This window comes from Cimex lectularius, unplaced genomic scaffold (assembly GCF_000648675.2).
Source record: "Cimex lectularius strain Harlan isolate CLEC.00 unplaced genomic scaffold, Clec_2.1 scaffold151, whole genome shotgun sequence".
NCBI lineage: Eukaryota > Metazoa > Arthropoda > Insecta > Hemiptera > Cimicidae > Cimex > Cimex lectularius.
In genome coordinates, this window is record NW_019392786.1 from 617,682 (window position 1) to 635,590 (window position 17,909).

Genomic DNA, 17,909 nt, shown 5'->3' on the forward strand with positions numbered 1-17,909 from the left:
TATAGTTCTCATAGTTTTTGTGGCCCTAGCGTACACTTGACATATTTCGTCCACTTTTTCTTGCATAGAAAATGACAACATCTTAATTATTAAATTCACTAATTTCGTGGTCCGCTTGACCAATTAATATATTACAATTAATTAAGGTTTTTAGTTGAGATAAAAAAAGTCAATGGCATGAGCTGGAAAAAGGAGGGAAAATTCAAAATGTGCGGTTGAGATGGGAAGTTAGTGTCCGAGTGGATCGAGGCCACGATAGCTCAAGTGGTAGAGCAGCGGCGTATCTAGCTGAAGATCATGGGTTCGAATCCCGCTTGTGCCATTTTTTATCTTGTGACTTTTTTATCTCAACTAAAAACCTTAATTAATTGTAATTAAAAAAAAGCTTGAACACCGCACTCACTTCATCATTCATCATTTCTATTAACTTGATTTTTATATATTAATCAAGGTTTTATGTTTTTTAACGTTTATTAATCGAGTCTTTGTCTAAAAAAGTAAATTACTAAAGAAAATGAAAAATAATAAAACAAATTTTAAAAAATAAATAAAGGACAGATAATTTTTTTAGATTTTTAATTACCATTTCAATATCGCGTATTTCCTTCTCTTGTCTTAATTACATCTCGAAGACGCCTCGGCATGCTTTCTACCAGTCTGGAAATGTCTCTTTCCTGGAGGTTAGCCCAATCTTCACGAAGTGTCCTTTCAAGATCATGGAGTGTATCAGGAAGTGATGGACGTTATCTTATTCATCTTTTGAAGATATTCCATAAATGGTCAATGGGGTTTAAGTCTGGAGAACGGGCTGGCCAGGCTAAGACCCTGATGTTATGCTGTTGAAGGTATGTTTGTACTATGCAAGTGACAGGTGGACGGGCATTATCACGCATAGAATAGGAAACAATAAACAAAAAATTGATGAAACGTCGTTGAAAAACATTAAGAAAAATATTGGCCCAAGGTAAGAGCACTGAGGGACCCCGGACAGAATTTGAGGTGAAAACAAGGTGGTTTTTTTGGAGATCCTCGGAGAAATAAACAGAATGTATCATTACAAAAGCATAATAAAAAACAAACAAATAAACAAACATAATACAGAATAAACGTGTAGTGTGAAAAGAACCAACCAAATTAAATCTTGGCTTTATAATATCTTAACTACAATTTAAAAATTTTGAAATTATAAATTGTTTGACTTCTTTGTAGTTTTCGAAATTTTGAATAATGATCCTCTCTTTATAAAAAAAAAGTGCCATATTTAATGAAAAATCATAATAGTGCGTAGTCTTTACATTGAAAAAATTTGAGTTAGCCAATGAATTGTTTCTTGTGTTGTATTCACGGATGTGATTATTTACGAGATTATTTTTATATCATTCAATTAATTAAGGTATTTAGATAAGACAAAAAAGTCAATGGCACGAGCGGGATTCGAACCCACGATCTTCGGCTTGATACGCCGCTGCTCTACCACTTGAGCTATCGTGGCCTCAATCTTAATTATTACACAAATTATTTCAGACGTCTTTAATCAAAAGCCAAAAGTGAACTAGATAAAGAAATATAATATATTGAATTATTTGTACATTTATTACAACAATAATGAACTATAAACAACTGAATTGCTCTTAGGTATTAATTCTCCTCCTAACATAAGCAAACAACTCACAAAGTATATACTTTTGTTTTAATAACATTGAAAGTGTGAAGTCTGAATTGAAATATATCTGAAAATACACAACCAATTTAATTGTTCTTAGTGTTATTTTATACACTAAAAATCTAGTTTTTGAAAGCGTATCAAAATTAGTCTCATTGATACTGGGTTATTATGACATTAAAAATTATACAAGAGGAATTAACATCCATATAAATTTGCTATACGGTCTGTGAGTTTATTGACGTTTGCTTGCAGTTTTATGAAATGCAAAGATAATGTCTGACAAATAGTAGTCTAGGTTGATCAAAGATCATAAACTTTTGGACAAATACTTTTATGTATGATTGTTCTGATGAGTCAGCCCCGCTCCTAAGCTCAATTGTATTTTTCATGCGATATGGCAGTCTCTATACGACCGCTACATCATACCATTCTATTATGTAGGATCTTTAAGATCGTTTCACCCTGACAATGACCTTAAAATAGTCTGAAAGATTGGTAAATAACTATTTATTTATTTTTAAACCCACTTGACAAACCAAATCCAGATTATTCATAAGTAAAATAGTGGTTAATAAATGCTTTAATTACTCTTTGAACCCAAATTGAAATAAAACAGACAAATTAGATTATTCTAAAGGTAAAAAATCAAAAAATTGAAAAATTATACTGTATGGCCAGTAAACAGAGTTATAGACTGTGAATACATTCAGAATAAACTTCAAACATAGCTTGCAATAAATGCATTTCTTCCTTTTCTTTTTGTTGGATTTTGATGGGAGCCTGAATTATAAAAACTTCGTAAGTTGGAAAAGCTTACAATTAAGCTTAAGATAAACAAATTATTTATTTTTTGCTAATAACAAGAGGCAAACCTGTAAGGATCCGAACTAATATATAATAAAAATTGTTTATATTTATGTAAATAATATAATGTTGGGAAATGCTGTGGTAAATGCATACAGACTGTGAAAACAAATATGTGTAATGGATAGGCAAAGTATTCAGCATTGTTGCGTGCACATACTCACATGTTAAACTGCAAAATGTATAAAAAATGTTTATTTTTAATCATTATATTATTATTTACAATTGTAAAGAAAGAAACGGATTTCATAAGTAGTCGAATTAATTGTTTTTCTTCTTTCATAAAGAGAAACTTGATAGAAATGCCCATTGCTTGACCATGAAAAGGTCACATTTTCAAATTATCTGCAACGTTTTATATTCTTTTTTCTAACAATGGTTATGCAACCTTTTTTTATACTTTTTTCACCCAATTCAATGAGCCATTCTCGTATAGATTTATGTTACATAACTAACCGGTTGTCGGTTGGAAACTGAACAAAAAAAAAATCAGTTGTCAACAGCAGTCTTCGAATTTTGGCGTTCATTCCTACTGAAAGAGTGCACTGTTTTCAATCGTTAAAACAGCCAAGTCAACTTCTCGATACTATTTTCCATCCAAGCAGAGCACAATTTGGATTTTTAGCCTGTAAAATTATTTTCCTCTTTTAACAGATTGTCCCAATTGTAATAGTTTTTGAAATGGCTTTGAGGCACCTCACCAACAGCGCCCTTCTCATGGTAAAATCCATTATTTAGCTTATTAACCTAGACCGGCTTATTATTCAAGGATTTTTATCTATTTTCCAGGGTAGAAAATCTCTCTCGACGACGATTTTCAAACAGGCGACTGTCCAGGGGATAAACTTTGCAAGAGCATTTTCAAGTAAGGCCATTTGCTCTTAAGTTCTTAATAGAATAATTTCTACCAACTGACCATTTGTGTTTATTTATTTTTGTTTGTAGAAAGTCAGGTATTTTAAAATTGTCATTCAGTTGGGCACAAGTTGGCCAATTCTCTGATATTCTTATCTGAAGAAGACTTCTATATTCACTCGCAGTATTCCATGAAGCCCTCTTTAATATAGAAATTGACAATTTAGGTATCTGCAGTGCGTTCATTACAATATAAACCAAAAATTTAAGGGTTCACTCTTTCCCTTAGAAGAAGACATTTTATGGTGTGAGATCTGCTGCTGTCCGTAGAAACTGACATTTTAGGATATACTGCACTATGCTCCTTACCATACAAACCAAAAATTTAAGGGTCCACTCTTTACCTTAAACGCAGACATTTTAGGTTTTATGAGATTTACTGTTGTCCATAGAAACTGAAAATTTAGGTATCTGCAGTATGCTCCTTACCATACAAACCAAAAATTTAAGGGTCCACTCTTTACCTTAAAAGCAGACATTTTAGGTTTTATGAGATCTACTGTTGTCCATAGAAACTGAAAATTTAGGTAACTGCAGTATGCTCCTTACCATACAAACCAAAAATTTAAGGGTTCACTCTTTACCTTAAAAGCAGACATTTCAGGTTTTATGAGATCTACTGTTGTCCATAGAAACTGAAAATTTAGGTATCTACAGTATGCTCTTTACCGTACAAACCAAGAATTTAAGAACCTTTTACTTTACAATCAGACAGTGTATGCAAGATGAATTTCCTATCATGAAAATCAAAACAGAAAATTGTTATCAGTGTTCTATTGTTTGATTTCTTTTGGAGATGGAGATTCTCAATGGAACCAGTTGTCTCGAACTTACTTTCACTATGCAAGAAAGTGTAAAAATTTGGTCTAATCTGCTCAGGAAATTTTTGTGCGACTGTGGGCAGCTTCATGCCCCATTTTCCCACACTCCTTGTACGTACATTTGGTACATTTTCCACTTTTTTTTGCTAGAAAATCGCCAAAAGAAGACTAGATAAAGAAATATAATAAATTGAACTAGTTGATACAATAACAATGAACATTAAACAATTTTATTGGCTTTTAGGTATTAATTTAAAAATTTTTTTTTTTTTTTGCCTTACTATTTCAGTATTGACTTCAGTTATTAATATTATTCTCCTAACATGAGCAAGAATTTATTTTGGTTTGAACAACACTGAAAGTTGAAGTCTTTGAATTGAAATATCTCCAAAAATATGGAACAATTTAATTGTCCTAGAATTTAAAATTGTCCTAATAAAATTTATTTTGTTAAAAAATCTAGTTTTTGAAAATCAAAACTTGGTATGACTCATTGATACTCAATCACCTATTAGTATGACATTAAAAATTATTATTAAAAACAAGAGGATTTAACGTCCATCTAAATGTGCAATATGATCTGCGAGTTTATTGAAATTTGCTTGCTGTTTCTTGAATACCAGGATGATGTTTGACAGGAAGTAGACTACATTGATCAAAGATCTTAAACTTTTGGACAATTGATACTTTTATGTTTGATTGTTATGGACCTTTGTATTTTGTTTCAAGTCTTGCACCATTTTAATATTTGTAATTGTAACACGCCTTATTTTAGCAAAGGATTTTTTATACTTTCTAAAGCAGAAAATTAAGTTTAACCATGCTATTCCATACTATTTTATATTAATAAATATAAATATTTGAATAGTGTTGGCTAGTTAAGTTGATCATTTAAACAATAATATTGAGTTAATCGTATAATGAATAGTTTTGCTGAAAATTAAATCGAAGATTTTATTTACAGGTCACAGTGCATCAAGACTTTTTTCTTCCCTTAAAAGTAGAATTAAAAAAATTGCTCCCAAACAAATTACAATAAAAAAAGAAAATGACTGTATATTTTGTATGTATATGTAGATGAATTACAGCGTGAAAGCTGATGTTGCAAATTGTTTAAGTAGTTTATTAGTTTTGTTTTTTTAAATAATTATTTTTCCTCTTTAAGCTGGTGGGCCAAAGGTGCAGTCCCTTGCACCGCACTTCTCTGGTACGGCCGTGGTACAAAATGAATTTAAAACCATCTCTCTTAATGATTTCTCTGGAAAATATCTCTACTTGTTTTTCTACCCGATGGACTTGTAAGTACAAATGTTGATAAGGTTTGGTCATTTGTTGAAAAAAAAAAAAAAAAAAAAATTGTTTCAGTACTTTTGTCTGTCCGACTGAGATCATCGCCTTCAGCGATCGCATGGCTGACTTTGAAAAATTAGAAACAGCAATCGTCGGTTGTTCCTGCGATTCACATTTCAGCCACTTGGCCTGGATTCAAACTCCTAGAAAGGTGAGGCTGATGACAATTCAATATTTAATTGAAAATATTTTATCCATTTTTTCCTTCAGAAAGGAGGCCTGGGTGAAATAAAATACCCTCTTTTGGCTGACTTCAAGAAAATTATTGCAAGGGATTACAATGTTCTTCTTGAAAATGATGGTGTACCTCTAAGAGGTTCATTTTTAATTGACCCAAAGGTAAGGTTTTAAACTTTTAGACTTTTTTAATTATACATATTTATTATTAGATTTAATAAAAAATAAAATTTTTCCCAGGGAGTTATTAGACAGGTGACCATTAATGATCTGCCAGTTGGTCGCTCAGTTGATGAAGTGTTGAGGTTGATTAAAGCATTCCAGTTTGTAGATACTCACGGTGAAGGTATGGCAGTGCTGATTAATTAAAACCAACGTAGAATGTACATAAATTTTTGTCTTTTTTCAGTCTGCCCAGCCAATTGGAACCCGGACAAACCGACAATTAAACCAAACCCGAGAGATTCTATAGAATACTTCAATAAAGTTAACCCATCTTAGACATGCTGAATATAATTTAACATGGGCGAGTTAACGTGTAGAGTGTGAATGAGTACAATAAAATCTTTATATCTCAATGGAAAATATATTAGAATGAATGTACATCTGTAAGCCATTAAATGGTTTTATATTTTGCAGTAATGTTGTTTTATTGAGAACCCTTTTGAAATTTACTCATTATCTGCTGAAATAATTTAATTTTTTTTGTAATTAGATCATTTATTGCACAAAATATACTTTGTTTAATTTATTATGTTATTTAAGAAGAACAAAATCAAAAAGCCTCTTGCTTACCTTAAGGTTGCATGAAACTTAATGTGTATTTAAGAAAAAAAATCAATTTTATTAAAAGATAATTATTCAGAAATCGTGAGATGCGGTCTGGTAGAGAATATTTTTTATGAAAAAATGAAGAGAACGGTAGGTTTCAGAAAAACATTTTCTTTATCGTGCCAACGTTTTGATCTTTGTCGAGATCATCTTCAGCGCCTGAGATTTATAAACATTGTTTAAATTTAGCAAATACATGTAAGATGTGGAAAAAAGTGAATTTATACAATGCAAAATATATTTTTATATTCAATCAAAGAATTTCTACTCATGAAGTTTTTCGGAGGGTCTAAAGAAGAGGTCAACACAGAGAAAAAAACTTCCTTTCAGTTTTCGCCAAGCTTTCGACAGTTTTTATACTGTCATCTTCAGGGCCTGTTTTATTATCATATAAAAAACAACAAAGACATGAAAAAACAATTGCACAAAAATTGAAAATTTGATATATCTTACTTTAACCTTAATGGGGAATAAAAAGGAACATGGTGTCGTGGGCACCGAAGTAGTTTTTTTTTTCATGTCTTTGTTGTATTTTTTATGATTGTTTTTTTTTTTTTTGATAAATTTTTTATATGATAATAAAGCAGGCCCTGAAGATGAGAGTATAAAAACTGTCGAAAGCTCGGCGAAAACTGAAAGGAAGTTTTTTTTCTCTGTGTTGACCTCTTCCGTAGATCCTCTGAAAAACTTCATGTTTCCAGCAGGTCGATAACCCAGCTCATCGTTATATTTCTACTCACTCAAAGTGTTTGTCTTCTGTGTAATTGTGCCATTCTTGTGTGTCGTGTTGAGAGTGCCAGAGATATTGCTGTTTTAAGTTTATATATGTTCAATTTTGAAGGGGGAGGGGAAGGAACCATTACCAACGTTTTTGTCCTTTGTCGACTCTTTTCACCTCAAAGAAGCCGACTCCTTATACAAAAATGTCTTTCTATACCGACTTCCTTCCCCACCCCTTCAAAATCCAACGTATATAAACACAAAATAGCAAAATCTCACTGGCACTCTCAGCACGACACGCATGAATGGCACAAATACAATTAATATATTACAATTGATTAAGGTTTTTAGTTGAGATAAATTAACTTTTAATTGATCAAGCGGACCACGAAATTAGTGAATTTAATGAATTAAAATGAAGTATACTTCACTAAAGCTCTCCGTGGCCATTTCATTTGTCGCCGAGAATCCAATCCGATTACACGACATTTGAAAAATGGCAAAAGGGAGGGAAAACTCAAAAGGTGGGGTTGAGATAGGAAGTTGGTGTCCGAGTGGATCGAGGTCCCGATAGCTCAAGTGGTAGAGCAGCGGCGTATCAAGCCGAAGATCGTGGGTACGAATCCCGCTCGTGCCATTGACTTTTTTTTCTTTAACTAAAAACCTTAATTAATTGTAATAAAAAATATATTTTTCATTGTATAAATTCACTTCTTTCCACATCCTACATGTATTTGTTAAATGTAAACAATGTTTGTAAATCCCAGGCCCTGAAGATGATCTCAGTAAAGATCGAAACGTTGGCACGTTAAAGAAAATGTTTTTCTGAAACCTACACCACACCATACCGCATCTCACGATTTCTGAATAATTATCAACTAACGGCCACTACTCACCACACATTATTCCTGATTTTTATGATGGTTTAGAGAGATGATTAGGGATGGTCAGCGTGGTGGTTTTGAATAATTGCGAGAAAACAATAACAGTGTAAATCTGACTTGACAACGCTCCGACCAAATCGCTGGATCTAGAGGGCTGAAATTTCGACAGTGCATGCCTATAATGACATGAATAGCCGCCACGAAAGGATTTTTTGAAATTACATCCCTAAGGGGATCATATGGACAATTTTTTACCATGTACATGCCGAAGTGAACTGAAGAAGAGAAGAATTAGAGAACGAAACATTATATTGGAATGCCTTACTAGCACTCATTAGAAATGAAGAAATCACCGCATTAAAAAGGTACATTAAAACAGAGTCCAGCGTGGACGAAGTCGCAGTTAAAATCTATTCTACTTATACAAAAATCCATCAGCGATCGAAAACATCAAACAACGTAATTCAAACTATCCCCATGGACACAAAACGGCAACACAAATATGTACATGACAATAGACTAAAAACAGTACAACTGACAAAAGAGAAATACAAAAACAAAGAATGAATCCTTAGCCCAATAATCAACTACAACAAAAATAAGATCAATAAAATAATGAAAATATCACGACAAGAAACAAACACTTAATGCCATACTTTATGCCCGTACTAGATGAAACGTACAAACTATCATAATCAGGCATTACAGGAGCACTGAAGACGTTGAACCCAGACGGAAAATTACTGTGAAAAACAGACATAAACCAACCCACTTGGCAAAAAAAAGCAATATGCCTTGACTTGCGAATGCGGAGATACAGATTTCAAACAGACACGACGAAAAAGAAAATATCGATGCAAAGAACTTATAAAACGTTTTGGTACACTTTTTATAAAGGATGGAGAGATATTTTTCATTTCTTTGTGTGTTTAATGCTCGAACTTCGGATCTTTTGGACACTGTTTGTGCTGGATAAAGAAAGAAAATATAAAAAAATTACGTAAAAGGAAAAACTCACTTTTTCGGTGGGGACAAGTGTGAACCACTCACTGTAGGTCGTCTCGCAAGGTTTGTGCTCCAGGTGCAACGCCGAAGGAAGACCTATCGCTCCAAAAATGTGGAAATAGGATTAGAAAATGACTGGAAAAATCAAGAAAAACTTTGGACATGAAAATAAAAGGTAAAAGAGAAGAGGTGCTCACTGGGCAAGGTTGGTACGAAAGAGTGGTTTAAACCAGAGAGCACGGGAGGTGCTTTACAGGTTCTTTACACGAACCAAGAGTTTCCTTGGAGAGGTTGAGGATAGGTCTAAAAGATCAAAGTGCAGAACCGACTCTGCTCTGCCCAAATAGGGACAATACAATTGAAAATCAAACTACGATCACACCTTTCACAAAGCACGAAACACTGCACGCGAACAAAAAGGTCGAAAATGAATATATTCGCCAACTTAGAAATATACAAACGTAACACATTTAACACTAAAAAAATTAACACACAAATAATCAACATTTCACACACATAACAAATATAAAACACTGTAACAAACAATAAACATATCAACCGTAATAATGCCTTAAGCTTACCCGATGCTACCCGACGCAAATCCAAACTCCGATTTTCCATAAGGTTGCATTACCCCCGTGCACATTTACCCGATGCTATGCCACGCTAACCTACCCGACGCTCTGCGATCCCCACTGTCCAGATTTTCGTCGGGCCGCACGAGTACAGTCGAAGACAAAAGAACCGGACACTCATATTTTTATTCAAACTACATGTATTATTGTCGTTATATTAATTACAACACACTTATTTTAATATAAACCAAATAATGATAATTCAGTTGATGTTGGGTATATCTCTTTATCAATTATTTTAATTTGTGTGAAATCACTGGGAAATACATTATAATATAGAACGTGAAAAGATTGATCATATTTTTATCATTTTTTTCACCATTTTTTAACTTCCTTGAATTAATATCTAACAATCTATTAACCAACGTCTTTGGGAAGTTGTTATTTCTTAAAATTTGCTCGCTTTTTAACTTTGATCCAGAAGCATGTGTTGCTTAGTGCAAAAACTATATATATCAATTGTATAAATATGTTTTTCATAATGTGAAATTAACATAGTCCCTGATGATGGCCTTAAAATGGTCAAAAGCTTGGGTGTAACATCTGAATTTGCTTTTCTTCAGCACCACAACTTGATCCAGAGCATTCTTGACTAAAAGTAATATCTAATACAGTTCATTTTTATTTATGTATTAATATAGCTGGGCAAGAGGCCCATTTACAAAGACCCAGCAACAATAATAAATCTATAGTTATAAAAATGCTAAGTCTATTAATATATTTTTTATTTTTTACAACAGTATTTATTCAAAAAATAATTAAGACAAAATTTGACACTAAGTGGCACTAGGGTGTGAAGAATCACCCAGTGGTGACACTCTACTAGGGTCTAAGCGCTATGACTCGCTGCCCAACAAGTCCCGAGGCCACTGCCGTTTCAATCTCCTTGGCGGATTATTGGAATGGTTTAAAACTAAGGATTTGGGTGTGATAAAAGGGAGTCTGGAATTTTATGTATCGGGATTTTATGATATCTTTGACAAACGGAACTTTGATGTCATTGGGGATTTTGAGGTTAGTTAAAGAAGGGATTTAGTATTTTGTGGAGGGTTTTGGATTCAGAAATCTGTATGTGATGATAATTAGAATGTTTGGTTAAACCCCATAATTCAATGCCTAATATCAGTTGTTTATTGTGAAGCATCAGTTTTGATCATCTGTCTAGTAGTCGTGAGATTGTTTTGTAGCATCTAGTCAGTTCCTGCTTTTTAAGGCTTTTATGGGGATTCCAAATTAGTGTTTAGTCGATGTTCAGCCCAAGGTAGTGGAAAATGCATACAAGAAGGGGTGTGTGATAAAAGGTATAGTGGTGGCATTATTCCACCTCAGTTGGTAAAGGTTACCCTGTGTGTTTTTTTGTATATTTTTACACTCCTTACCCATCCTGACATATCCATTTACACTTTTGCAGATTACTGCTATCCTCCAATAAAGATCCCTAGGTTCTAGTTTGAATGGTGAGCCGGTAAGAAGCAATGCGAGAGGCTGGGATCTTTATTGGAGGATAGGATAGCAGTATCATCTGCAAAAGTGTGAATGGATGTATGAATGAGTAGGGAGTATAAAAATATACCCAAAAAAACACACACATATGTATATACACTTAACATATATAACATAAACATACTTTAAAAATGCATATACCAACATAAGAAGACAGCCAAAAAAATTTTTTTTGCAATTGTACAGTAGTCGGAGAAAATATTTCTTTATTGCAAGTTTGTGTTGAACATATCAGTGGTAGTATGCTTATTGCTAATAGTTAAAATTGTAGAAATGCCGGAGTGAATTAAATAAATATATTCTTGACATACATTATATATTATCATTGCTAAACGCAGTCAAAAAAGGCCAAATTTTTTCCATCCCCTAAAAAATTAAACAATAGCAACTTCTGATTTGATCAAATTAATTAAAAATAAAGAAATTATACATCAAACTTTGAAACAAAGTAATACAACTAAGTACTATTTAAAATTTTCTAAATTAAGAGCTGAATGTAAATCTTTGACCAGAAAATGCTTTCAATGTAAATAAATTAAAAAATTCAATTCATAATATTCTAAAGAATTTTGGAATTTTGTTAATGATTATAGGAATGCTGGTAGTTTTCCAGGAAGCTGCATCTCATAATCTCAGCATGCAATGGCTACGACATTATTAATCTATTTGCTACTCATTGTAGTATTGTGTACAACTCATGTATTAAACTGAGTATAATTTCAATAGCAAAATTAATATTGGTTCGTAACATTAAGGCCAATTCAGCACCCAACATAATTCTAGATCCATTCACACTCTCATTCATTCTTAAATACATTCTTCCTATTTAGATATCATTGACTCAATTCGTGGTCACCTCCTTCACCATTTATACTTATTTGGGGGTCGATGGGGTACTCAATATTCCACCTTCGGCCCTTTCACGCTAATAAATGCATTCACTCAGTATGCTCGTTCATGCATACCAATTTGGACTATCTCGAGAGGGGCCATTGTGAGGGAAACGGAGTATTTTCCAATGGGAAGGACGACGACTTCTATTGACCAGTGGCCTACCTGATTAAAATCTTGGTTGAAAGCAAAAATACATGAAGATTTTTTAATAAATGTATTTTCCTAGTAAGGTAATTTTAGGTTAAATTAATAGGACAGAACTTATGGCCTAACTAACACATTTGATAGAATACAAACTACGATTTTCTTACTTTTTAGCGTTGTGCTTGTGTGCATGAATGTTGTAGAATTCATAGAATCGTTTGGGATTTGGAGAAGGGGTGTCGTTGCGAAACAAAGTTGTGTTTGAAGCCGGCCGGTAACTGAGATACATAGTTTGAAAGGCCATCTGTCCAAATTCTTCCTCCACATTGATATTTACTCTCTTATTATTAATTTACCGCCCCCGTGAGCCGCCCCTTAGATTTTTATTACACTTATTGAGAGCTACGCACCCCCTGAGGCACGTTACCGATTACATCCTGTTGTTAGACTTCGTGTTCCGCCCTCCAAAAAATTTATGCCCCTGTTGAGATAAAAAAGGGAAAAAAGAGCGAAACTTCTAGGACCCACGACGAACATTCCCGGTGATACATAGTAGAACAGCTGTAGATTACCTTGGAAAGGCATTAAATTAAACAAAGAGACCGGATCGCACAAGTTTGTACGAGCCAACTGTTTGCCCCTTATGATTTATCGTTTCGACTTTTCCGAGCGACTAGAATTTTCCATTTTCATCACTGCCATGAATGTCCTCAACGATAAATAGAAAAGGGAAAATTTCCTGGAAAATACAATTTCTTAGTAGGAGTACCTATTACATTCGTTATGATGCCTCATAATTGTCATAAATTTGAATTATCGAAGTCTATTAAATAAAAATGTATATTTTGTTGATATAATACTCTACTTCAACCAAGTTGCTACTTTACAACGATTTTATTATTAAAATCTCGAATTGATCCATAGATTTCATGCTTTTTTCACTGACATGGCTCTTCGACAGGATCAAATTTCTGATTATTCTAAAGAAAATTCAAAGAATAAGTCATCTTCAGACAGATCACACCAGACCGCATCTCACGATTTCTGAATAATTATCGATTAACAGTCATTAATCACCACACATTTTTACAGCATACCATACAACTCAATCTTATTCTTTGAATTCACTAGTTTTCGTGGTCCGCTTGACCAATTAATATCTTTCAATTAATTAAGGTTTTTAGATGACATAAAAAAATCAGTGTCACGAGCGGGATTCGAACCCAAGACCTTCGGATAAATATGCCGCTCCTCTAACCACTTGAGCTATCGTGACTTCGATCCACTCGGGCACTAACCATCTCAAGCCCAACTTTTTTAATTTTCCATCCTTTTTGCCATTTTTCAAATGTCGTGTAATCGGATTGGATTCTCGGCGACAAATGAAATGGTCACGGAGAGCTTTAGTAAGATATACTTCATTTTAACTGATTAAATTCACAAGTTTTTGTGGTCCGATTGTCCAGTTAATATCTTTCAATTAATTAAGGTTTTTAGTCGAGTAGTTATAAAAAGTCGAAGAAATCGAAGTCACGATAACTCAAGTGGTTAGAGGAGCGGCATATTATCCGAAGGTCTTGGGTTCGAATCCCGCTCGTGACACTGATTTTTTTATGTCATCTAAAAACCTTAATTAATTGAAAGATATTAATTGGTCAAGCGGACCACGAAAACTAGTGAATTCAAAGAATAAGATTGAGTTGTATGGTATGCTGTATAAATGTGTGGTGATTAGTGACTGTTAATCGATAATTATTCAGAAATCGTGAGATGCGGTCTGGTGTGATCTGTCTGAAGATGATCTCAATAAAGATCGAAACGTTGGCACGATAAAGAAAATTTTTTTCTGAAACCTACATCACACCAGACCGCATCTCAAGATTTCTGAATAATTAAGGTATGCTGCATGTTACAGGGTTGTGTATATGGTTCCACCTAATTTTCATCTCAAATTCTGTCCGGGGTCCCTCAGGGCTCTTACCTTGGGCCAATACTTTTCTTAATGTTTTTCAACGACGCTTCATCAATTTTTTGTTTTCTGATTCCTATTCGAATGCACGACAATGCCCGTCCACACGTCGCTCGCATAGTACAAACATACCTTCAACAGCATAACATCAGGGGCTTAGCCTCGCCAGCTCGTTCTCCAGACTTCAACCCCATCGAACATTTATGGAATATCTTCAAAAGACGAATAAGATAACGTCCATCACTTCCCGATACACTCCACGATCTTGAAAGGACACTTCATGAAGAATGTGCAAACCTCCAGGAAAGAGACATTTCCAGACTGGTAGAAAGCATGCCGAGGCGTCTTCGAGATGTAATTAAGATAAGAGAAGGAAATACGCGATATTGAAATGGTAATTAAAAATCTAAAAAAATTATCTGTCCTTTATTTTTTAAAATTTGTTTTATTATTTTTCATTTTCTTTAGCAATTTACTTTTTTTACATTTTTAGACAAATTATATATAAAAATCAAATTAATAGAAATGATGAATGATGGAGTGAGTGCGGTGTTCAATCTTTTTTTTATTACAATTAATTAAGGTTTTTAGTTGAGATAAAAAAGTCAATGGCACGAGCGGGATTCGAACCCACGATCTTCGGCTAGATACGCCGCTGCTTTTCCACTTGAGCTATCGTGCCATTGACTTTTTTATCTCAACTAAAAACCTTAATTAATTGAAAGATATTAACTGATCAAGCGGACCTCGAAAACTAGAGAATTTAATAAGTTAAAATGAAGTATATCTTCACTAAACCTCTCCGTGGCCATTTCATTTGTCGCCGAGAATCCAATCCGATTACACGACATTTGAAAAATGGCAAAAAGGAGGGAAAATTCAAAAGGTGTGGTTGAGGTGGGAAGTTGGTGTCCGAGTGGATCGAGGTCACGATAGCTCAAGTGGTAGAGCAGCGGCTATCCGAAGATCGTGGTTCGAATCCCGCTCGTGCCATTGACTTTTTATCTCAACTAAAATCCTTAATTAATTGAAACTTACATATTAAATAAAATGAGCTCTATAGCTAGCCATGGTCAATGGCACACTTATTTATCTCAACTAAAAACCATAATTAATTGTAATATATTAATTGGTCAAGCGGACCACGAAATTATTGAATTTAATGAACTTTTGTATTATTTTTTATTATTATTTTTATTTTTTTAAAGATAGTTCCTACTCACAGTAAGTTGTTTTGAAACGATCCGGAATTCGAGCCCTTAGCGCATCATCATATTGAAGGATTTCTACAACCTGATGATGAGCTAAGGGCTCGAAATCCGGATCGTTGGAAAACAACTTACTGTGAGTAGGAACTATCTTTAAAAAAATTTAAGAAAGGGATCAAATCAAGTTATATTACAAGTGGGTGGAACTTTCTGCATGTCAGTGTACATTTTTGGCAGATAGCATTTAACAACTTAAATAATACAATTAATTAAGGTTTTAAGTTAAGATAAGAAAAGCCAGTGTCACGAGCGGGATTCGGGTTTTTATCTCAACTTAAAACCTTAATTAATTGTATGATATTAATTGGTCAAGCGGACCACGAAAAATAGTGAACTTAACTTAAATAATCTTTAGAATTATTAATGCTTAAATTAATATAAAATAAAATTAGTGATAAATACTGAGTAATTGTAAAAGTTTTAATTAGTTAGTTAAAGTGTAAATTAATTAAACTATTTTGTATTATAAAAAAAATTGACGATATAATTGTGTGTTTTTTGCGCACAAATATAACTTTTTCAGTCTCATACGAAGATTAAAGACTTTTAGAAAGGAAGGTTTACACAAACGTTTCGCAGTAGTTGTCCCATGGGTTAATCTCGGGTTTATGATCATCTCTGGTTTTCCATTGATGTGGGAGGGTCATAATTGAAAGGAGGAAATATTAACAACCCTGCGGATCCGACAGTTTAATATCAACCCTTGGAAATTGTAAAAAAGATCGTATTTATAACCCCCCTCGCCGCCGTCTTTTTCACCCGGGGAAAAAGCTTTTATCTATTGTTCGCAAGGGAAACCCGATCGAGATCTAAAATACCATTAAATCCTCGATGTTAATGGGGGTGAGAAATGAAAGAGGGATGACCCGGGAGTACCCTTAATAAATTAATTATAGAAGTGAAGTCTAAGGGAGGACAACCTTATTGTATTACGTAATGAACACACTCACACAAGGCTCATTTTTAGACAATTACCCCTCTTTGCAACGCCCGTCACGACAACGCTCACCCCCTTGTGTCAAAGGATTGAATTAAAAGGGAGAAAGATAAGTGAGATGATCTTCTTGATTAGGGTCATTACGACGGGATTTGCCTTCCTCCGTGATTTTCGTTTTTCGCCAAAAGCTCTTTTCTTCATTGCCGAGATTGCCTTGATTAAACCGAAGGCGAGAATAATTACGTTTTAATTTTAATTTACCTTCAAACCGAATTAAAAGTACTAGCTACAGATTAGTAGAATTCGTTTAAAACTTTTCTCGCCGTGCCCCCTGGAAAAAATTGAACTATTTGAATTAGTTCAAATTCACCATCAGAACAATTGATTAGTATAATTGGTTTATTAACAGAAGAAAAATAACATAATTCTATCGTTTATCCTCGTTCTATTGTTTAAAAAAAATCCCGGATTCACTTATTCCAAATTAAAGGGGTCTAAGTCACAACGTTAGATAGATTTTCAAAAATCTCTTTTTATCCGGTTCAAATACACACATTTAATGGTTTTTTTTTATCGTCCTCAAAGTGACTTACCATTTCTTATTGTTTTAGTTTGATTTTGTTTTTCTTTTCCTTGATTTCCTTTTTAAATTTTTTTGATGTACTCTGAATTAAAGTTAAAAAAGACTGACTTAAATTTTTACCTTTTAAATTAATTAAGGTTTTTGTTTATATAAAAAAGTCAGTGTCACGAGCGGGATTCGAACCCACGACTTCGGCTAAATACGCCGATGGTCTAACCGCTTGAACCATGGTGACCAACTCGCCATCTCAACCTACAACCATTTGAATTATCCCACTTTTTGCCGTTTTTCAAATGTGTCGTAAACCCGACTTCGGTTCTCAGCCGAAGGTCGTGAGTTCAAATCCCGCTCTTGACACTAACTTTTTATCTCAACAAAGACCTTACATAAAAAGTATAATTAATTGAAATAATTAATATGATCAATTAGACCATTAAACATAAATGTTTTCAACTGTTTCTAATGATGTACACATTTTACCACCGGTGCATTATATATTTCAGTGGTTATTACGCTCTGATTACGTCGACAAATCCCTCAGAATTAATGAAGTAGCCGAGCAATCAAGTCCAGTGCAAAAGATTACAAAATTTTGGTGTGGTTGTTGTTCTCAGAATTGAAGAACACATGCTTAACTGATCGACACTTCACTCTGCTAAGTCTGTCTACTCTCGCGTGCTTAGATTTCACTCAAACGCTTCACAACACACGATGTTAGTGAAGAACTCTTGAAGACCAGTAAA

General features: G+C 33.8%; 1 protein-coding gene across 2 annotated transcripts; it reads left to right on the forward strand.

Annotated features, from left to right (window-relative positions):
* The first annotated feature begins 2,987 nt into the window (after window positions 1-2,987).
* LOC106662655 (peroxiredoxin-2-like) lies at window positions 2,988-6,431 on the forward strand. 2 transcript variants are annotated; one of them, XM_014386878.2, is made up of 8 exons: window positions 2,988-3,250; window positions 3,320-3,395; window positions 5,231-5,329; window positions 5,432-5,564; window positions 5,632-5,767; window positions 5,827-5,955; window positions 6,034-6,139; window positions 6,203-6,431. In XM_014386878.2, exons 1-8 carry the CDS (start codon window positions 3,212-3,214, stop codon window positions 6,292-6,294), a joined length of 810 nt encoding a protein of 269 aa, XP_014242364.1. In that variant the 5' UTR covers window positions 2,988-3,211; the 3' UTR covers window positions 6,295-6,431. The 2 variants fall into 2 exon arrangements, with proteins under 2 accessions (XP_014242364.1, XP_014242365.1); XM_014386879.2 differs by lacking the exon at window positions 5,231-5,329 and having other exon boundaries at window positions 2,994-3,250.
* Window positions 6,432-17,909: the final 11,478 nt, after the last annotated feature.